Source organism: Mobula birostris, chromosome 20, assembly GCF_030028105.1.
Source record: "Mobula birostris isolate sMobBir1 chromosome 20, sMobBir1.hap1, whole genome shotgun sequence".
NCBI lineage: Eukaryota > Metazoa > Chordata > Chondrichthyes > Myliobatiformes > Myliobatidae > Mobula > Mobula birostris.
In genome coordinates, this window is record NC_092389.1 from 17,309,905 (window position 1) to 17,327,797 (window position 17,893).

Genomic DNA, 17,893 nt, shown 5'->3' on the forward strand with positions numbered 1-17,893 from the left:
CTTTAATCTTGGGTATGAGCTAATCTTTTTTGTTCTCTAAAATACGTACAATATTAGTTAAATTTGTGCCTTAAACACTGGCTTACTTCCTGTGAAAATTCTTCAATATGATTCCCATTAAGGAGGCTGTGCAGCCATTTATGCTGGATAACATTGATCTTCTAATTCTGCCTCTTAACAACAAACATTGGAAAAGGTACAGTTCAAATCACAGGGATCTGCTTTCTTTGAAGTCAGTGGCAAGCATCATTGGAACACCATTTCTGGTACTGTATGTGCACTAAATTCCTCCAGGTGGTTTCGAAATAATAATATCAACTCTGATGTTAATCCTAAATTGCTCAAGCTCCACTTTCATGACGTATAAACAGAGTTACATTTTCTAATTGTATTCTTCATTTCAAATAGGATTGGGGTGAAGACTCATTACCTGGAATTTTGTGCTACTCCATCTCTGCTCTTCCCTGATTAACCCAAGGAAATTATATCCTGCACCTTTGGACTACAGGCATGATAGATAAAATTGCATTCCACATAAACCATACTGGGATCAAATTAAGGGAAAATGGTCCATTAAATGATAAGCGTGTAATGTAACATAAATTAGTGTGATACTATTGTCAATTGTACACAGCAGAGATTTTAAAGAAAAAGCAAAATTGATTTTGGGTCAAATGAATTATATTTTGAGTATTCAAAGTAAGAAACATTGTTACATTTCTTGTTGGGTTTCTCGAATGTTATGTTATATTCTTCTTAGAGGTATTTAATCCAGACATCCTACCTCTCCCGGAAGTTCCGGGAGTCTCCCGCATATTGATAGCGGCTCCCTGATGCCCGGAAATTATATACAATATCCTGGAAATCGATTTTTTTGAGAGCGAGCGGAAAAGCCATGGCAGAGTGTTCCAAAAAAAAACGTACGTCACCCCAGACTACACTAAAGTGAACCCCTGCCTAATAGGGGTCAAAAATAATGACAGTGTTGCTCACTGCACTGTTTGCAACAGTGACTTTTCTATTGCCCATGGTGGGTTAAGACTGTAAAAGACATGTTGAGGTGAGTTTAACAGGTGTCATTCATTCACTAGCATAGCTAACATTATTTAAACTAGCTAGCCAGCTGCTAAGGAGCTACTCTATTGCAGACATCCCACCTCTCCTGGAAGTCTCCCGCAAATTGGTGGTGCTATCTCCCTGAAATGAGTTTCTGCAGGGTGGGATGTCTGTTAATCATCTGTCTTGTATGAATCCTCTGGCTGATGCGTGGGTTTTGAGAAGTTAAGATAGAAGCAAAAGCTCATTTGTGACACACACAGCAGTCCAATCACAACATTATCAATTACAAGATTGGTTTGACTCGAAATCACTCTCTCAAGTGGGTAAATGCATTTTTAATTTATATTATCTAAATCATAATCTGCTGCATGCTGTTTAACTTGAAAAACTTAAAAGAAACAAGAGCAGGAATCAGCCAACCTGCTCCACTATTCAATAAGGTCATGCCTGATCTACTCACGGCCTGAAGCTGACTTCATAGATACCTCTTGAGAAACAACATTGAAGGTGCTCCATTTTATATTTGTGTATAGATAATGTAAAACAGATGTATTAACTAGTTGATCCTTTCATGGAGTTTATACTTGTACACTTGTATAATTTTTAGCAATAAATGAAACATGCAAAGTAAACAGCACCACTGCAGTCCCTTGTGAGTAAATGATAGTGATCAGTTTTTAATTCTGACATCACCCAGGAGATGGTGATGTTTTCAACAGAGGGCTGATCCTCTTTGTCCCTCTGATCTTCAGTATGTTTTAATTTAACATGGTGCATCTGTTCTTAAATGACTTTTATTATAATATAGCATTTGGGGTCTGATTTAAATCAATAAAGTGTACAATTATAGTCTAAGTATACACAAGGGTTGACACATTACATCGAGTGATACAATGACAGTATGCAGACAAAACAGACTTAATCTGTTTTATTTTACTCCATTCAAGTCATTTGGATAGTTGATCATTATTTAAGAACATTATGGCATTAGTCATAGTTTTCTTAAGAGTAAAGTAAAAATCTAAATCCAAAATACGTCTTTGTCCAGGACTTCCACTAATCAAATATGACAGTTTTTTTGCAATTGCATTTTCTGCAGTGGATGGTGAAGTGAGATAATTAAATAGATCAAAGGATTGTTTGGAGGTGGAGTCTAGGTTTTTAGTAGAGCTTACAAATAGGATACAAAGGCTAGTATTGTGATTCCCGATGGAATGAATCACGTGTTTTGCTTTGTGCAATTGTAGCGTGCACTGAGATCTGTGGCTCAAAATAGGTACAACTCGACATTTCACCTCAGTGCATCTCTGTTGGAAAATTCTCAACAATCCTTTTAAGTGCTGCTGTTTAAACTACTGGCTCACAATCCTTGAAAAGATCCTTAATATATTCCTTCTATATTGTATGTTCAAGATTATCAACCGGTATTGCTTTAATTTCTCCTATGCACAAGCAATATTACCTAGATTTTTTGGCAACCATCTCCCTCTGCCAAACAGGTTTACTGTATCTCAAAACTGTAGCTGCTGGTGATGAATGACAATTTTAGAAGGTACTTTCCAGTAAATCTGGGTATTCATTTGTGCAGCTAAAGGAACCTGGCTCCAGAACACTGCTAGGTCTCCCTTATAACATTCTTAACAAAGGTGCACCCTTCATCTCGATAAAGCTGTACCTCCCACCGCATTTATTCTGTATTGAACAGATCAGAAATGTGCCTTAAGTGGCAAGCATTTACGAAGTAAACTGAGATCTTTGCCGTTCTCCTGATTTTAAATACTTTGTTCCATTTTCCAACAGTCAAATGGCATTAGTTGAAAGAGTGCAGAGAAGGTTTACAAGGATGTTGCCGGGACTTGAGAAACTCAGTTACAGAGAAAGGTTGAATAGGTCAGGACTTTATTCCCTGGAGCGTAGAAGAATGAGGGGAGATTTGATAGAGGTATATAAAATTATGATGGGTATTGATAGAGTGAATGCAAGCAGGCTTTTTCCACTGAGGCAAGGGGAGAAAAAAACCAGAGGACATGGGTTAAGGGTGAGGGGGGAAAAGTTTAAAGGGAACATTAGGGGGGGCTTCTTCACACAGAGAGTGGTGGGAGTATGGAATGAGCTGCCAGATGAGGTGGTAAATGCGGATTCTTTTTTAACATTTAAGAATAAATTGGACAGATACATGGATGGGAGACGTATGGAGGGATATGGTCCGTGTGCAGGTCAGTGGGACTAGGCAGAGAATGGTTCGGCACAGCCAAGAAGGGCCAAAAGGCCTGTTTCTGTGCTGTAGTTTCTATGGTTTCTATGGCATTATTGAATAGTGCTGACAATGGTAATGCGTTCACAGAAAATCTATATTTAGAAGCGAGTGCAAATGAAGTTGATTTCAATTAAAAGCTGTAGAGGAATGCTATAAATCTTATCTCATGAAGCCCCTACTACAGGTTAAGTCACATATGTACGCTGTAAAGCAAAACTATAAATATCATTTGAAAAACGTATTTTTACAGTTCATTTTAAATTAACTCAATCTGACAGAAATAGCCATAAAAATCTTTGAACAGTTGACTACAATGTTAAACAGAGTTTTTTGCTGGATGTTTTGATAAAACAATTCTGAAACAATTTTACTTGTCTTGTCGCCATTCCCACTGTTTGCATTACTTTTCAGAGCCAAGACAGTCATTAAGTTGTTTATGGTAGACTAGGTTGTCATATGAGGAACTCTTTGTCGTTATTTATAAGCTGACCTTCAGCTACAGCAACTTAAACAATGAAAGAAGGTGCAGCTTTTCCCTCTCTGAGTTTATCATAGACACTTACCGCATTTTGCTCATTCTGTCCAACCTAAGCCAGCCCAATTCTGCTCCTCATTCTTTCTTCCTATCGCATCACACTGAGTGCACTTTATGAATGTGATAAATGTTTCTGTGACTGACGTTCATTCAGGTGGTGAAGGTGTATTAGACTGAAGACTTCATCTTAGTTCATTTAGATGAGTGTATCTCAGGAAGTCGAATTACCTTCTTGATTCATTACAGTTGTGCGCTGATTCTTAAACCTCTATCTCTTCATAATTCATTTAGTTGCTCAGGAGAATGAATACCTCTTATCCATTCTATCTCTAATACTCATAAGTTGCACTGCTTTATAAATAAATTTTATCAACTATCTACCAAATTAACTCAACAGTACCTGTTGCTGTGAGTTATGACTACAATTTAACTTTTAACTCCAACTGTATCATCTATAGCATATCACATAGCTTTATATACAGAAAAAAATATTTGCCTTTTGTCTAAACCAATCCATACATGTTTTGGCTTCTATCATTAATTTGCTCCAATATTGGCCTTACAAAATGAAGTTTCTGTAAAAGATAGGCACATAGTTTTAAGCTAACATATTAAGATATTGAACATTAAATTTCAGGAAAGAAAGAAGATGCACTCTAATTTTATGCCTCATAAATTCCTAAATAATTTTAATTGAAATTTAATGAGTTTAATTTTATTTTGGAGTTGAGAGAAGTAGGCCTTGAATGACTATAATTACTGATGGAAGAGTTCAATGTGCTACTGGTAGTGAATGAGGATGTTCATTGTTTAAATCTTTTGATTGTCATAAGCTATACACACTGAAAAGATATTTTAATAATTTATTTTCTTCCTTCCTATGCTAAATGCCAATACTTTTCTGACATTAAAGACACACAATTCTCTTTGGGTCTTCACTTAACATCCAAAATGGCACCCTGATATGTGTCCTAAAAACTGGGCTTTGTTCGTTGATCAGTTAGTCCAGACGAAGGGTCTCAGCCTGAAACGTCGACTGTACCTCTTCCTAGAGATGCTGCCTGGCCTGCTGCGTTCACCAGCAACTTTGATGTGTGTTGCTTTGTTCATTGATCTTTGCTTTTCTTTACTATGTAAACAGATTATAAATTGAGCTAAGCTCCCCTTCGAACAGCACAGTTAAGTGATGTAGGATAGGAATAAGAGAAATAAATATTATCCTATCGTTCAACCAATAGGTTCTGAAGTTGGGTTAAAGGACCTTTTTGGGACAAGGTAGAAGGATCCCTCTTTGTACTGCTAGTCATCCAATATCTTTATCTTAATTCATTTAGGGAACATGGATATCTTAAGGTGAGCGCCTTTTTGAGCTATTACAGTCCTGCGCTGAAAATACTCTTTAAGTGTGATATTAGTGATTTCTACAATTTTGATCCAGCAACAATTGAAGAATGGGAAAATGTGTCCAAATCAAAATGGTGTGTAGTCTAGAAAAGAGGTGCCAAATGGCAGTGTTTCCAAAGACTTGCTGCTATAGCCTTTTAAATGATGGAGATTGCAAGCTTGGGAATCAAGGTTGATACCAGTATTTAGTGCTTACAAGTTCTTTTCTCCAGTACAAACGTGTTATCTTAATAAACATACTACTTCCAATTTGCACTTTCTTACATATGTTTGCTAATTATTTAGGTTTCACTGCAATTAATCTTGAGTAGAATTAACTAATTTTTTTGTTCTTGAACTCCTTTGAAATTTTCAAATAGCAGTCATTGACCTACAAAAAATGTCAAATTAAAGCAATAAAAATGGTTAGTGGAAGAACAAAAAAATTATCACTGGGAAAAGGAAAAAGAAAAGGAACAGTGTATCTTTTCATGACAAATCCATTCTTCCAAACCTTTTTTTACATAGTCTTCATTATTTCTAGGGATTAAAATACCTGACAGACCATGGCTTAAACACAACTGTTAACCAAGGATTTATAACCCAAAACAATAATTACAACAAAATAATGTCTCAGTCAAAATCTGTTTTGGTAGTAGAGATGTCATTGCAACCTGTAGTTCACAAGCAATAATATATTGAAAAAAATCTGTTCGATTATATACTTGTTTTCAATCTTATATAGACATATAATTATTTCTATAACATTGTGAAGTGAGCAGGTTTCTATATAATTGTACTGTGATTCTGCTGAATCTGGATTTGGAAAAAAATAATTTATGATAATTTCCGATTGGGTATTAACTGATATTATTCAATCATTTTGAGAGGAGAAATTGTGTAATTGACAAGTTCTACATAATTTCCTGTAAAGGACTTTGATATTTTAAAGATTTAAAATGCATTTCAAAGATGGAAAAATGATACTACTTGGGCAAATGGGAACAGCTCAAAAAGACATCTTGGTCGTTATACAGTAGATGACATGCGATGAAGAGTTTGTTTCCATGCTGTATAACTCTATGACTCCACTAACAAGATTTTGCATAAGCTTGGCCCGAGAACTTAAGTGACAACTGGAATCCCTAATAATTCGTAACTAGTTGTTCAAAAATGTCTTTCAGTTTTACTATGGTTATCAGCATTTTCTAATTCAGAATTAGAAAATAAATTGTATCCATACAATCAGGATAATTTTGTAAAATACATGAAGTTGTAACTAGTATTACTTGCAAAGAATGCTGTCAGCACTGAATCATTTTGAGTAAAAGAATTTTAGCTTGGCAACTCGTTCTTGAATGTTAGGGGAAAGGATTCATGTTTGGCCAGAGATTTTTGAGATATAACCAACTGTTATTTGTAAGATGAAGTGAAGGAGAGGAGGCATCCAGTCAGGGTTTTCACAAATTTAAATAAAAAGACATAGATTAAAGAAAAATAGCCTGCTGGTGCAACGTAAATTCTCAACTCCCTTTAATAATTTACATATTCTTGTCGTTTCATAACCATTTATTACTAAATGCTTATTCTCTCTAGTGAAGGAATGTAGAATATTCCATATGACTTAAGCAAAATCTGTTTTTTTTATGTACTGGTGAAAAATAACTGTCTGATCAGATATTAGAACATTCTACCTTCTTTTGGCTCCAAAATGATCTAATGAAGGATAATTATTAATTCTATTGTCTCTTTCACAAATGCTGTCTGATCTGCTGGATATTTTCATTACTTTTTCCTTTAACTTTGTACTTTATTGTAGGATATGCCTGCTTTTCCAAGTATCAAATTGCAGATGAACGGTATTCTTTCTGTATTATCTGTAGTGATTTTTAAGTGTTCTGTATAAATTGCTGTGTGCTGCATTTAGATTATTCAACAAATATTTTTGATGTCTGGCCACACTGTGTAAACTGTATTTAACTCGAGACAGAATAAACAAATGTATTGAGATAATAGAAAAGAAAACATGAATGGGTTAATACTTTGATTATCATTTTATGAGCAATAAGGGGATTTGAATGACTGCCATCAGAAAACAAAGGAAAGGCTCCCAGACTAAACTGTCGTATTTCTTCTCTTTCCACAGATGCTGTGTGGCCTACTGAGTATTATCTGTTTTTATTGAAGGAAAATAGTGACATAAATTAATGTGGTTAATATCCTTGAAATACAGAGTTGATAGCTGGAAGATCTTAAATTCAAACTATAAGCTGATAGGCATGATGTAATTAATAGTTATCTGCACCAAGTCCAGTGTGTTGGAAGAGTTGAACTGCCTCAATGAGCGCAGATTTTTGATTTGCAACAAACTGAAGGAAAATTGTTCTTCTATCAGGTTTGTAGTAATGATTTAACAGAAGATGTACTGAATATAATTTCTGTGCCCTTTACTTTCTTCAGCTGTTACTGTTTTTTACCACAGGGTTGCTGTTGTATGCTATAATTCCATCATTAATTCATAAAAGTTTAATTATCAAGATAAACATCAGAAAATCTTTTTTAAAAGCCCTATTTAAGGAAATGTGGCAATTGGATGTACCAGCCCACAGAATAGAACTGATTATGCAAAAGCCACACTTGGCAGTGCGATTTCAATGTGTACATTTTAAATGTGGTACATATAAATAACACTCTTATTTCAATTTATCCAAACACTGTATAAGACACTATACACTATTATGAAGCTTGTAAGTAAATTTTAGCACTCTTCTACAGACTTACAAAGGGGTTGAAAGGGAAACGAACAATACACTTTTCACCAGGAATGGAACAATCTCCTTCTTTCTGTTTTTTGCGTAATGTTTAAAATATTACAGTCATTAAATAGTCTCCCTTTAAATATAAGCAAATGCAAAGGTTTTGCACAACAAATTGTGATGAAATCAAGTTTTATCCTTTCATAGCAAAATGAAGTATATCCTTCAAAAGCCAATAACCATGAACTGAGAATTGTAACCGTGGGATATCATTAGTAGATTATGTACATTAATGATTCAAACCTGTTTACAAGGAAAGCAAATAGACAATCAGTTGGCCTGATTTCCATTTGCAAACTTGTCAACTGGGAATCAAATCTGTACAAGTAGTAGATTTAGAAAAATACTTCAACCATTAAGTAAAAAGGTCATCTAAATAAAATTTAAAAGACTCCAAATGAATGTACAAGAACATATTGTAAAATGTGCTGTAAAAGGAAGAGTTTGATTCCTTTTAATCACTTGCCTACAGGTTGTTGGTTGTAAATAAAGAATATGGCATTGAGTTCAATCCAAGGGATTCCATACATTTGCTCTTTTTTCTAGTTTTCAACATTTCAGTCCATTGCAATGCACGTGGCTGATCTTCCTGGGGATCGCAGTCAATGACCTTGAGTAGGTGGACAAGGTACCGGATATATATTCTAAACCTATTACATGGCAAAAATATCTGTGAAAATATATTACATTTCTGTGAATATAGTCCACAATGTCTAGTGAGTTTAACAATATAACATGAAGTTATCAATAATGTTATTTATTCCTAAATATTTAATTGTAATATGAGTAATTAAATATCATAATTATTGAAAATTTCAACTGAAATATGGTGAACATTAATCAATATTAAAAAGTAGAAACTCATTTGGCACATTGAGTCTGTACCAGTCTTGTGCTACAATGGCCTACTCTATCTTACTGTTCCAGAATTAACCTAGAAATACACACCAGAAAGATAGAACCTGAAAGAAAAACAAAAAAGTCAGTACTTAAATTAAACTAGGCAATTTCTTAGCTGGAGTCAGGAATAGTAATGTGGTCTTAAAGATTGGTTTATTTCCCATGAGATGGTCAGAGTGAAAATTTATTCACTTTGCCCTACTCTCTCATGGTTTATTTTCCTTTTTAAAGGACTATCCCAAAATACTTTTTTGGTGGGTCAGAAGTGTCCAGCCAGGCTGCTCTAGTGAAATCTTTGTTAACAGGTTTTCAAATGATCTCTGAGCATTAGGACATGATATGAGATTAAAATCCAGCACACAGATTTTTTTTTTTGTTTTGTTCCTTGCTATTCTGTGAAAATTGTATAGAAATCTAACTTTTTATTTGGGCCCTTTTCATAAACTTACTCTGATCTATCAATAAAGTAGGTAGAAGGTACAGGACCCTCAGGACTCTGACCACCAGGTTCAGGAACAGTTATTACCTACCCCTCACCATCAGACTGTTGAACCAGAGGGGATAACTTCACTCAATTTCACTTGCCCCATCACTGAACCGTTCCCACAACCTATAGATTCACTTTCAAGGACTCTTCATCTCATGTTCTCAATATTTATTGCTTATTTATTTATTATTATTTTTTTTTATTTGCACAGTTTGTTGCCTTTTGCACATTGGTTATTTGTTCGTCCTGTTGTGTGCAGTCTTTCATTGATTCTATTATGGTTCTTGGAATTACTGAATATGCCTGCAAGAAAACAGATCTCAGGGTTGTATATGGTATATATGTACTTTGATAGTAAGTTTACTTCAAACTTTGAGCATTCAAATGCAGCAGGACAATATCCAGACCTAGACTGATAAGTGTCAAGTAACATCTCAACAACACATGCCTGGCACTGATGATATCCAACAAGGAAAATGCCAGCTGTCACCTCTCCGACTTTCAGTAATATTCCCATCACTTAATTTCCACTTAAAATATCTTGGGGGTTATCATGGACCAGAATCTGAATTGAATAGACATGTACACAATGTGGCCACAAGAGGTGGTAAAAGACTTGGAATCCTGAGGCAAGTAACTCGCCTCCAAACTCCCCAAATCCTGTTCATCATCTGTAAGGCTCAAATCAAGAGTGTGACAGAATATTCTCCACTTGCTTGGATGAGTGCAGCTTCAACAGTACCCAGAGAGCTTGACACCACACAGGAGATGATAGCCAGCTTGATGCAGACCCTGTCAATAACCATTTCAGCACTGATGCACAGCAGCAGCATTTTCTACCATCTAAAGGATGCACTGCAGCAACTCACCAAGATGTCTCGGACAGCACCTTCCAAACCCACAACCTCGACCAACCAGGACAAAGGTAAAAAAAGCAATGTAACACCAGCACCTGCCAGTTTCTTTCCAAACTGCATACCACGTTGACTTGAAAATACCATATCATTCCTTCACCTTCATAGGGTGAAATCCTTAAGCTCCCACCTAAACAGCATTCTGGGTCTACCTATACCTTAAGTTCTGTAGCATTTCAAGTTGGTAGGTCACCACCACCTTCTTCGGGGCAATTAGGGGTATGCAATTTATTGCTGGCTCAGCCTGAAAAGCTAACATAAGGAGAATGTATAAAATAAAATTTAGAGCAACAATTGATGGGGCATTGTCTGTTTATTACCAGCAATAGCCTGGAAAGTACATTGAACACCCATCAAAGAGTTGCATGAACAAACAATTAGTAAAAATACTGGCTAAAACACAAACTTTTGCTATGCAGCTTAGGAGTATGTCTTTTGTTCATTTTTATCCTGTTGATGCAGAGGTAATTAATGCCTTTGGGCCATTATATGCATCATAGTAGGATTAATGAGTTGTGAGACACTCTAAATTCAGCAGTGCTGCATTAAACCCTTCATTATAGGGAAGGGTTCTGCATAAAATAAGTGTTATCTAGTTCTGTTACTTTATAGTCACATTTTTTGATAGGGTATGATCTGGAAATACCGCTAAACTGCTGAAGTTAACTGATTATCTTTAAGTGTTCCATTGGATTGCACTTAAAGGTCCAGCCTCTTGTATATCGCAGTGTTTCATTCCCAATAAATCTACAAGACTATCCTTGTAGATGTCCTGATGAAGGGTCTCAGCCTGAAATGTAAACAGTTTATTCCTCTTCATAGATGCTGCCTGATCTGCTGAATTCCTCCAACACTTTGCGTATGTTGCTCTGGATTTCCAGCATCTGCAGAAGCACTTGTGTTTACAATGCTATCCAGATCAGGAGTGGATTCTCACCTTTAATTATAACATCAAATGTATCATAGACATGCATGAACAAGTATTATTATGAGAATTACAGATTGCTTTACTTGAGTATCATTTTCAAAATCCAAGATATATTTTCATGTTTCATGATCATTCTCTAGTAAAAATTAATCTTTTCTGATGCAAAATGAACTCATACTAAAAGTGTTGTAGAGAAATCAAATTTGATTCAGGTGATCAACTGGTGGAGATCTACCAGTATATACAGTATGAAGTAAATTTTGGGTGATACTGTAAACTGAGGCAGACTGCTACATATACAGAGGACTGAATACATTTAAAATAAAAACAGAAAATCCTCAAAATATTTAATAGAGCAGATTAGACCCTTTGATTAGATAGTATATCCATGGATAAGAACAATTTGATTGTTCCAATGAGTTCATGTTAGCTTTTATCAAAAAGAATTAGCATTTTCCTTGTTCGTATTCATGTCTACTTAAAATGCTTTGAATAAGTATAGACATGGTACAATAATGGATAATTGTAATAGCACCATATGTTGATCCCTCCATGACATTCTGCTGCTTGTGGGGAAGCAGAGAGGTTTGCACGTATTAAAAGATGCCTTGAATAATAAAGTCAGAGATAAATCTTCCACAGCCCCACAGTAAATCATTGGTTAGAATAATTTTTAAACTTGGTACAATGTTGCACTTCTGATTTTATTTTGATGCTACCATCTCTGCAAACGTTTGAGCTTGGTTCAGGCGACTTAGAGGGGAAGATAGAAAGGCAGCAATTGAAATTAAAAACAAACTCTTGAGGCTAAGAAGAGATTTTTGACTTGTTGAAGAATTAAGTGATATCAAACTGGCAGTCAGGTATGGTGAAGTACTTAGTCTATAGTCCAAAAACGAACTTAATTCATCTTAGAAATAATCAGAAATGCCAGTGTAGATCAAATGAAGACGTTGAAGTAATGTATGATGATGAACCTGTTCCTCATGTTAATTTTGAGTTGTCACAGGAAGCAGTAACTTTAAGGTAAAAAAGAACTGCAAGTTCTTCGGTTGAATGATTCTAATTGAGTGTTAGCAACTTTAAAAAATGTTTTTTTTTAAATTATGTGTGACCTGAGAGATACTGAAGGCCTGTGAATGGCAAAGTGACTCTGTGAGTGAAGCTGACTGCGTGCGCTGAGCTGTGCCAAAATGCTGGGAGCTGAGGACATGCTGGAACCAACAGTCTTGTATGGGTTGGGCAGAATGTGATTCTGCCACAATAGAATCTTTATCACAATTTAGAATTAGTTTCTTAGTTTACAAATTATTCCAGTTAGTGATGTGTCACATTTGAGATTCACAAATGCTCCCTGCCTAAGGGAAAGAAATTAATCTCCTTTTCCTTGACCTTATGGTATCAGCCAGTGTAGGCACATGAATTTTCCCAGGATTCCTGAAAGTGTAGGCTGTGATTGAATGCATCCAAGTAGTTCTCTGTATCCATTTAATCACTCCTGAACATCCATACTGGGGATTATCATCAATAAAAGATCTTTGTGGACAATGCCACTGCCTCGGCAAAATCTACATCACTTGTCCTTTCTGATTCAAAAGAATGGTTACAAGATGGTGTTTGGTGTGTGAGGGGAGATTGAATAGACCTGGCTGGTATGTTCCAGAGATTAGAAGAATTGTTGGTGATCTCACTGAAATATAAATTCTTAGAGGGTTTGAAAGGCTGACTGCAAATAGTTGCAATAACCTCAGAAGTAAAAACAAATGGCCTTCACCTGCTTTTACTTGTGTTCTTCTGACAGTCTTTATTCATTGTAAACCTAATTGAAGTTAACTAACAGAGTAGGAGATAATTTTGATTAGCTTTAATTCCATGTATAAAAACTCTAATGACAATTAAATGGAAAATAATCAGAATTTTAATTGTAATGTATTTGCTTCAGTTTGAAAATAGTAAGTATCAGACTCCAGTAATTACTGTATAGGGACCATTTTCAGTGAGGCTGTTAATAACAAACATTTGGTTCTATTGTACATTTGAATCCATGTATATCGCCAAAAATCATTATGAACTAAAAACTGATTTTTTTTGTTAACATATACCTCCAACATATTCTAAGATACTTCATGTTATCTTATAGTTCTAGACTTAGCAGCTTTGAGTTTTTAAACAAAACTTGTTTCAAATTATTCTTACCAATCTATCCGCTATCCAAAGCAAATGTGCCTATTCCTCTACAGGAACAGTTGAGTGGTTTTCTTTATTTCCAGAGGGTATTGCCAGATAGTCTGCTCTGTAAAGATAATTGGATTGGAAATCAATTTGAATGTTCAGAACGCCATATAAAATTCATTGACCACCTTGGACTTAGTCTACTAAAGGCAAACAAAACTATTTTCAGTTATTACCCAGTACTTTCCATGACATATATTTCCTTACCATTTTTATTTGACTGAATTTCAAAAATTAAGAATAATTAACATAAGCACCAGTAAGAAAAATAATCAGCTGTGATATTGCACAAAATATAGCAAGAGCTAAATAAGTCTGAAAATATTTGTATATATTTAATTAAAGTATCCCAGAGGATGATTAGGACAAAAAATTATGTGATATTGAAACTTTGATCCTGTCTTCATGGAACTTGTGACAAGAATTTGAGGGTGGGCCAATGGGATGACACAGTAATTTCCATGTAATTTCTTGCAGAAGATGAGGAAGGAGGGAAGTCAGGTCAGAGGTGCTTTTGTTTGCCTACATCAATTCAACTCAGTCATGTAGGATTAAGCCACCTATTCTGAATATATATAGGAACGGGTTCCAGATGCTGAATTTACTGATGCATTCTAGCTCTGTGAATGTGCCTGCCATTTGGAATCAGTATGTTATTGCAGAAAAGTGAGGGTGCCCCACAGTCTAATTGCTAGGTCTAGTCCCTCTTAAAATTTGGGTTAAAATACTGTTTTCAAACCTGAGCTGTTAAACTTGCTTAGCTGCATCAAAATATTACATAGCTGAAAAGGTCTTTAAGCTGTTGATTAGAAATCTGGACATCTCACAATGTCAGCTGCTTTGCCAATTTCATTTTACTGTACTTCTAACATGGCAGTAAATCCATTTCAATATGCAAGAGTAGATTGAACTTCAATTCAATTCACATGCAAAGGTTATACAATGTATTTTAAATGCCAGCTGTTAGACACATTTGTATTGGAAAAATTCATTTTTTCCCCATAGAAAGTTGAATTTTTTACAGCACTGTGCTCAACATAAAAATAGCATATAATTAATACATGCAAAAACAGCACTGACTGTTACCATTTTTTCACAGAAGATTGTAATAATAGCTCCTTCTTTGAAGTCCAGAAACACAAGGGAGACAATTTAGTTGGAGAAACAGCTGGGTTTTCAAGTGCCTGGATTTCAATTCTAATCATTAAGCATAGTGGTCCGCTGTCTTAAAATCAAATGAACAAATGTGGATCACAGTATTTTATTAACACATCCAATCATGGGTTTGCTAAAATTAATGACGGAAATTTAGAAATTAGAAATTCATCCTTACTCAAAAGCACGACTGTGAGGTTAGTATAATTAACTGATAAAATAGCTGTTTTGCTTACTCTTGCTCCATAAATGTATTTGTTTTGATTGCAATGGAATTGAATTTTTGAAGCTTTAACATTCATACATGAAGATTGCTTTTTGGGTAGCTACTGTGGATCAATAAACTTGCTTTGAGATGGCTGATAAACCATTGCAGGACCTTCAGAGTCCACGGGTGTGTCAGGAAAGGCTTGATAGAGCAGGTTGGAGCAGAGGTTTGTGAGGTAATGCGCCCCTTCTGCTACAGGCATTCTGTGGGCACCCAATGAAATGACAAGACTTATAAGCAAACCTGAATACTTTGAGCATTTGTGGGCCTGGTATTCTCACAAGTTACTGGGAATGTTGTAGACATTTTCAAGGAGGCTATGGGAACACTCTTTAATCTTTTTCTCTGTGCACCTGGTAAGCTTTTGCCATAACAGGGCTCAGAGCAGGATGTCCATTTTGGTGCTGACCATGCAAGCAATGTGTAACCTACCAGTGGAGCTAAACAAGTATAATTAGGTCTCAAAGCTATTGCTGTTGGCCTGGAAGAGGATGCTTAAATTAGTTTATCCTACCAACATACCTGGAGGATTTTGCAGAGGCAGAGTACCATCTGAAGGTGAATTGCTACCTCAATACATCCTCTGACTTGCATATAGTAGGTGGTATAAGAGTAATATTAAACCCCTTTGGCAATACCCCAGCAAAATCAGGCCCATATAAGTACACAATGTATTGATGTTACTTACGCATTTTCTTGTGCGGCTTGTTCTGATTTCAATATTTTCCTGTAGCAATATATCATCTCTATAACAAGCCATAAAGTGAGGAAAACAAGGAGAAGATACATCATAATTTCTGAAATGTATGAAGTAAAATCTTCAAGGGCTAGAAAGAAATGGAAATAAAACCGGTTAGCCTCTGGAAAGATCACATTATTTGAACTCTTCTCTCCTAGTTCTAGCTAAACTTTCTTTGGAATCTAATGTTATTTTCTTCGAGGCCTATTTTCCCTATCTACTCTCTTGGGAACAACAGCTGGTCAAGGTGTTTGAAATGCAATCAGATACATTGCCATAGGGTGTGGTTCACAAGCCACATTGCCTAAATTTTTAATCAGAAATATGTCTGCTATTTTAAGGTTTAAACTTGAACTGGTAAACAAGTTGGCCCAGAATTTTCAGACGGTAGTAATGATGATGAATTCAGCATTATGATATGAAAACTGACAGCAGCTTCTGGATGTATGAAACGAGACACGGGAATCCAAAAGCCATTGGTGATTCTGTTCTTCTCCTGGGGGAGCATAGTCATAGAGTACTACAGCACAGAAGCAGGCCCTTTAGCCCATTTAGTCAATGCCAACCTGATCTTCTACCTAGTCCCATCTACGTGCACTCCCAGACCATATCGGTCCAAGCCCAATGTGTACCTATCCAAACTTAAGTGTTACAATTGAACCCACATCTACCACTTCTGCTGGCATCTCGATCCACACTCTTTGAATGAAGATCCCCCATATATTCCCCTTAAATTACTTTCCCTTCACCCCAGTCCTATGACCTCTAGTTTTGGTCTCAGCGAATCTAAGGGAAAAAGCCTATATGCATAACCCAATCTATACCTCTCATAATTCTGTATATTTCTAAAACAGGGGTTCCAAACCTGGGGTCCATGGACCCCCTTGCTTAATGGTATTGTTCCATGGCATAAAAAAGACCATAAGACCATATGATATAGGATTAGGCTATTTGGCCCATTGAGCTTGCCCTGTCATTTCATCATGGCTGATCCATTTCCCTCAGCCCTAATCTCATTCTCCTGCGCTCCAGAGAACAAAGTCCTAACCTATTTAGCTTTCCCCTATAACTCAGGCCCTCCACTCCTTGCAACATTGTCGTAAGTTTTCTTTGCACACTGTCAAGCTTATTGATTCTCTCTTCTCCAGGTAGGTGACCAGAACTACACACAATACGTCTTGTAAAGCTTCCTAACATCCAAACTCCAGTATTCAGCGCTCTGGTTTATGAAGATCAATGTGCTAAAAGCTCTCTTTATGACTGCCTGTGATACTACTTTCAAGGAATTATGGACTTGTATTCCCAGGTTCCATTGTTCTACTGCACATCACAGAACCCTACCATTCACTGTGTAGGTCTTATGCTGGTTTGTCATTCTAAAGTGCAACACCTTACACTTGCTTGCATTAAGTTCCATCTGCCATTTTTCCTGCCCATTTTTCCACCTGGTCAAAATCATGCCACGAGCTTTAATAGCCTTCCACCCAATCTTGGTATCATCCGCAAACTGTTAAGATGGTATGGTCGCAAACATAGCATCAATATATTGGTATAAATGTCAACTTTCCATTCAGAAATCTCAATGTGAAAGTCATTTAAAGTCTGAGTCTTGCTTAATTAGTTTCAAGTAATTATTAATGGTGTAATGAAATACAATTAATGCTGAACAACTTCTTTAGCTCTGAAAAAGTATTCTTTCGTGCATGAATTCTCATTTTTCCAGAATAACATCCATAAATACCACTATTGAAAAAAAATTTTGCTGTCTATTTAATCCTATATGTACTGTACATTCAATTTTACTTGAATGTTTATGAAAACACTTCTCAATCTTCAGTAAGTGACTTTTCTTTAAGTCATGTTATTATTGGAGCCAAATATAGCCCACAATTGCTCAGCTCTCTTAAATTTTGTTGGGGATGATTTTGTTCTCTCACTTGTCCCATGTTTAGTATCATTAACATACATTTTGCAGTGTTCAAAGACCTTGGATGTTGAAAGCTTCTGCCTTGAAAAGAGAATCAAACCATCTATTAAATATATTAAATTCAAGTACACTGGGATAATGTATTTTGCATAGAGCTGTCTTGTGAGGTAATGTTCCTTTGGCAGTTGCCTCATTGTCATAACATTTGTTCTGATTATTACTTACTGTATCGTTGTTTGCTGACTTCTACAAAACTTCACTCATTATTAGTATCCTGTAACTGTCATTTTTTC

General features: G+C 35.9%; 1 protein-coding gene across 2 annotated transcripts in view; it reads right to left on the reverse strand.

The window, feature by feature from the left end:
* Positions 1-5,957: 5,957 nt before the first annotated feature.
* The window catches only part of scn3b (sodium channel, voltage-gated, type III, beta), a 43,004-nt gene continuing 31,068 nt past the window's right edge, over positions 5,958-17,893 (reverse strand). The window contains exons 4-6 of one of the 2 annotated variants that reach the window (XM_072238845.1): positions 15,623-15,761; positions 13,476-13,572; positions 5,958-8,700 (exon numbers count right to left, since the gene is read on the reverse strand). In XM_072238845.1, the coding sequence (XP_072094946.1) occupies positions 13,506-13,572; positions 15,623-15,761 (206 nt within the window). In that variant the 3' untranslated portion in view covers positions 5,958-8,700; positions 13,476-13,505. Of the gene's footprint in view, positions 8,721-13,475; positions 13,573-15,622; positions 15,762-17,893 lie in introns of both variants that reach the window. The other variant, XM_072238844.1, reaches the window with a different exon arrangement.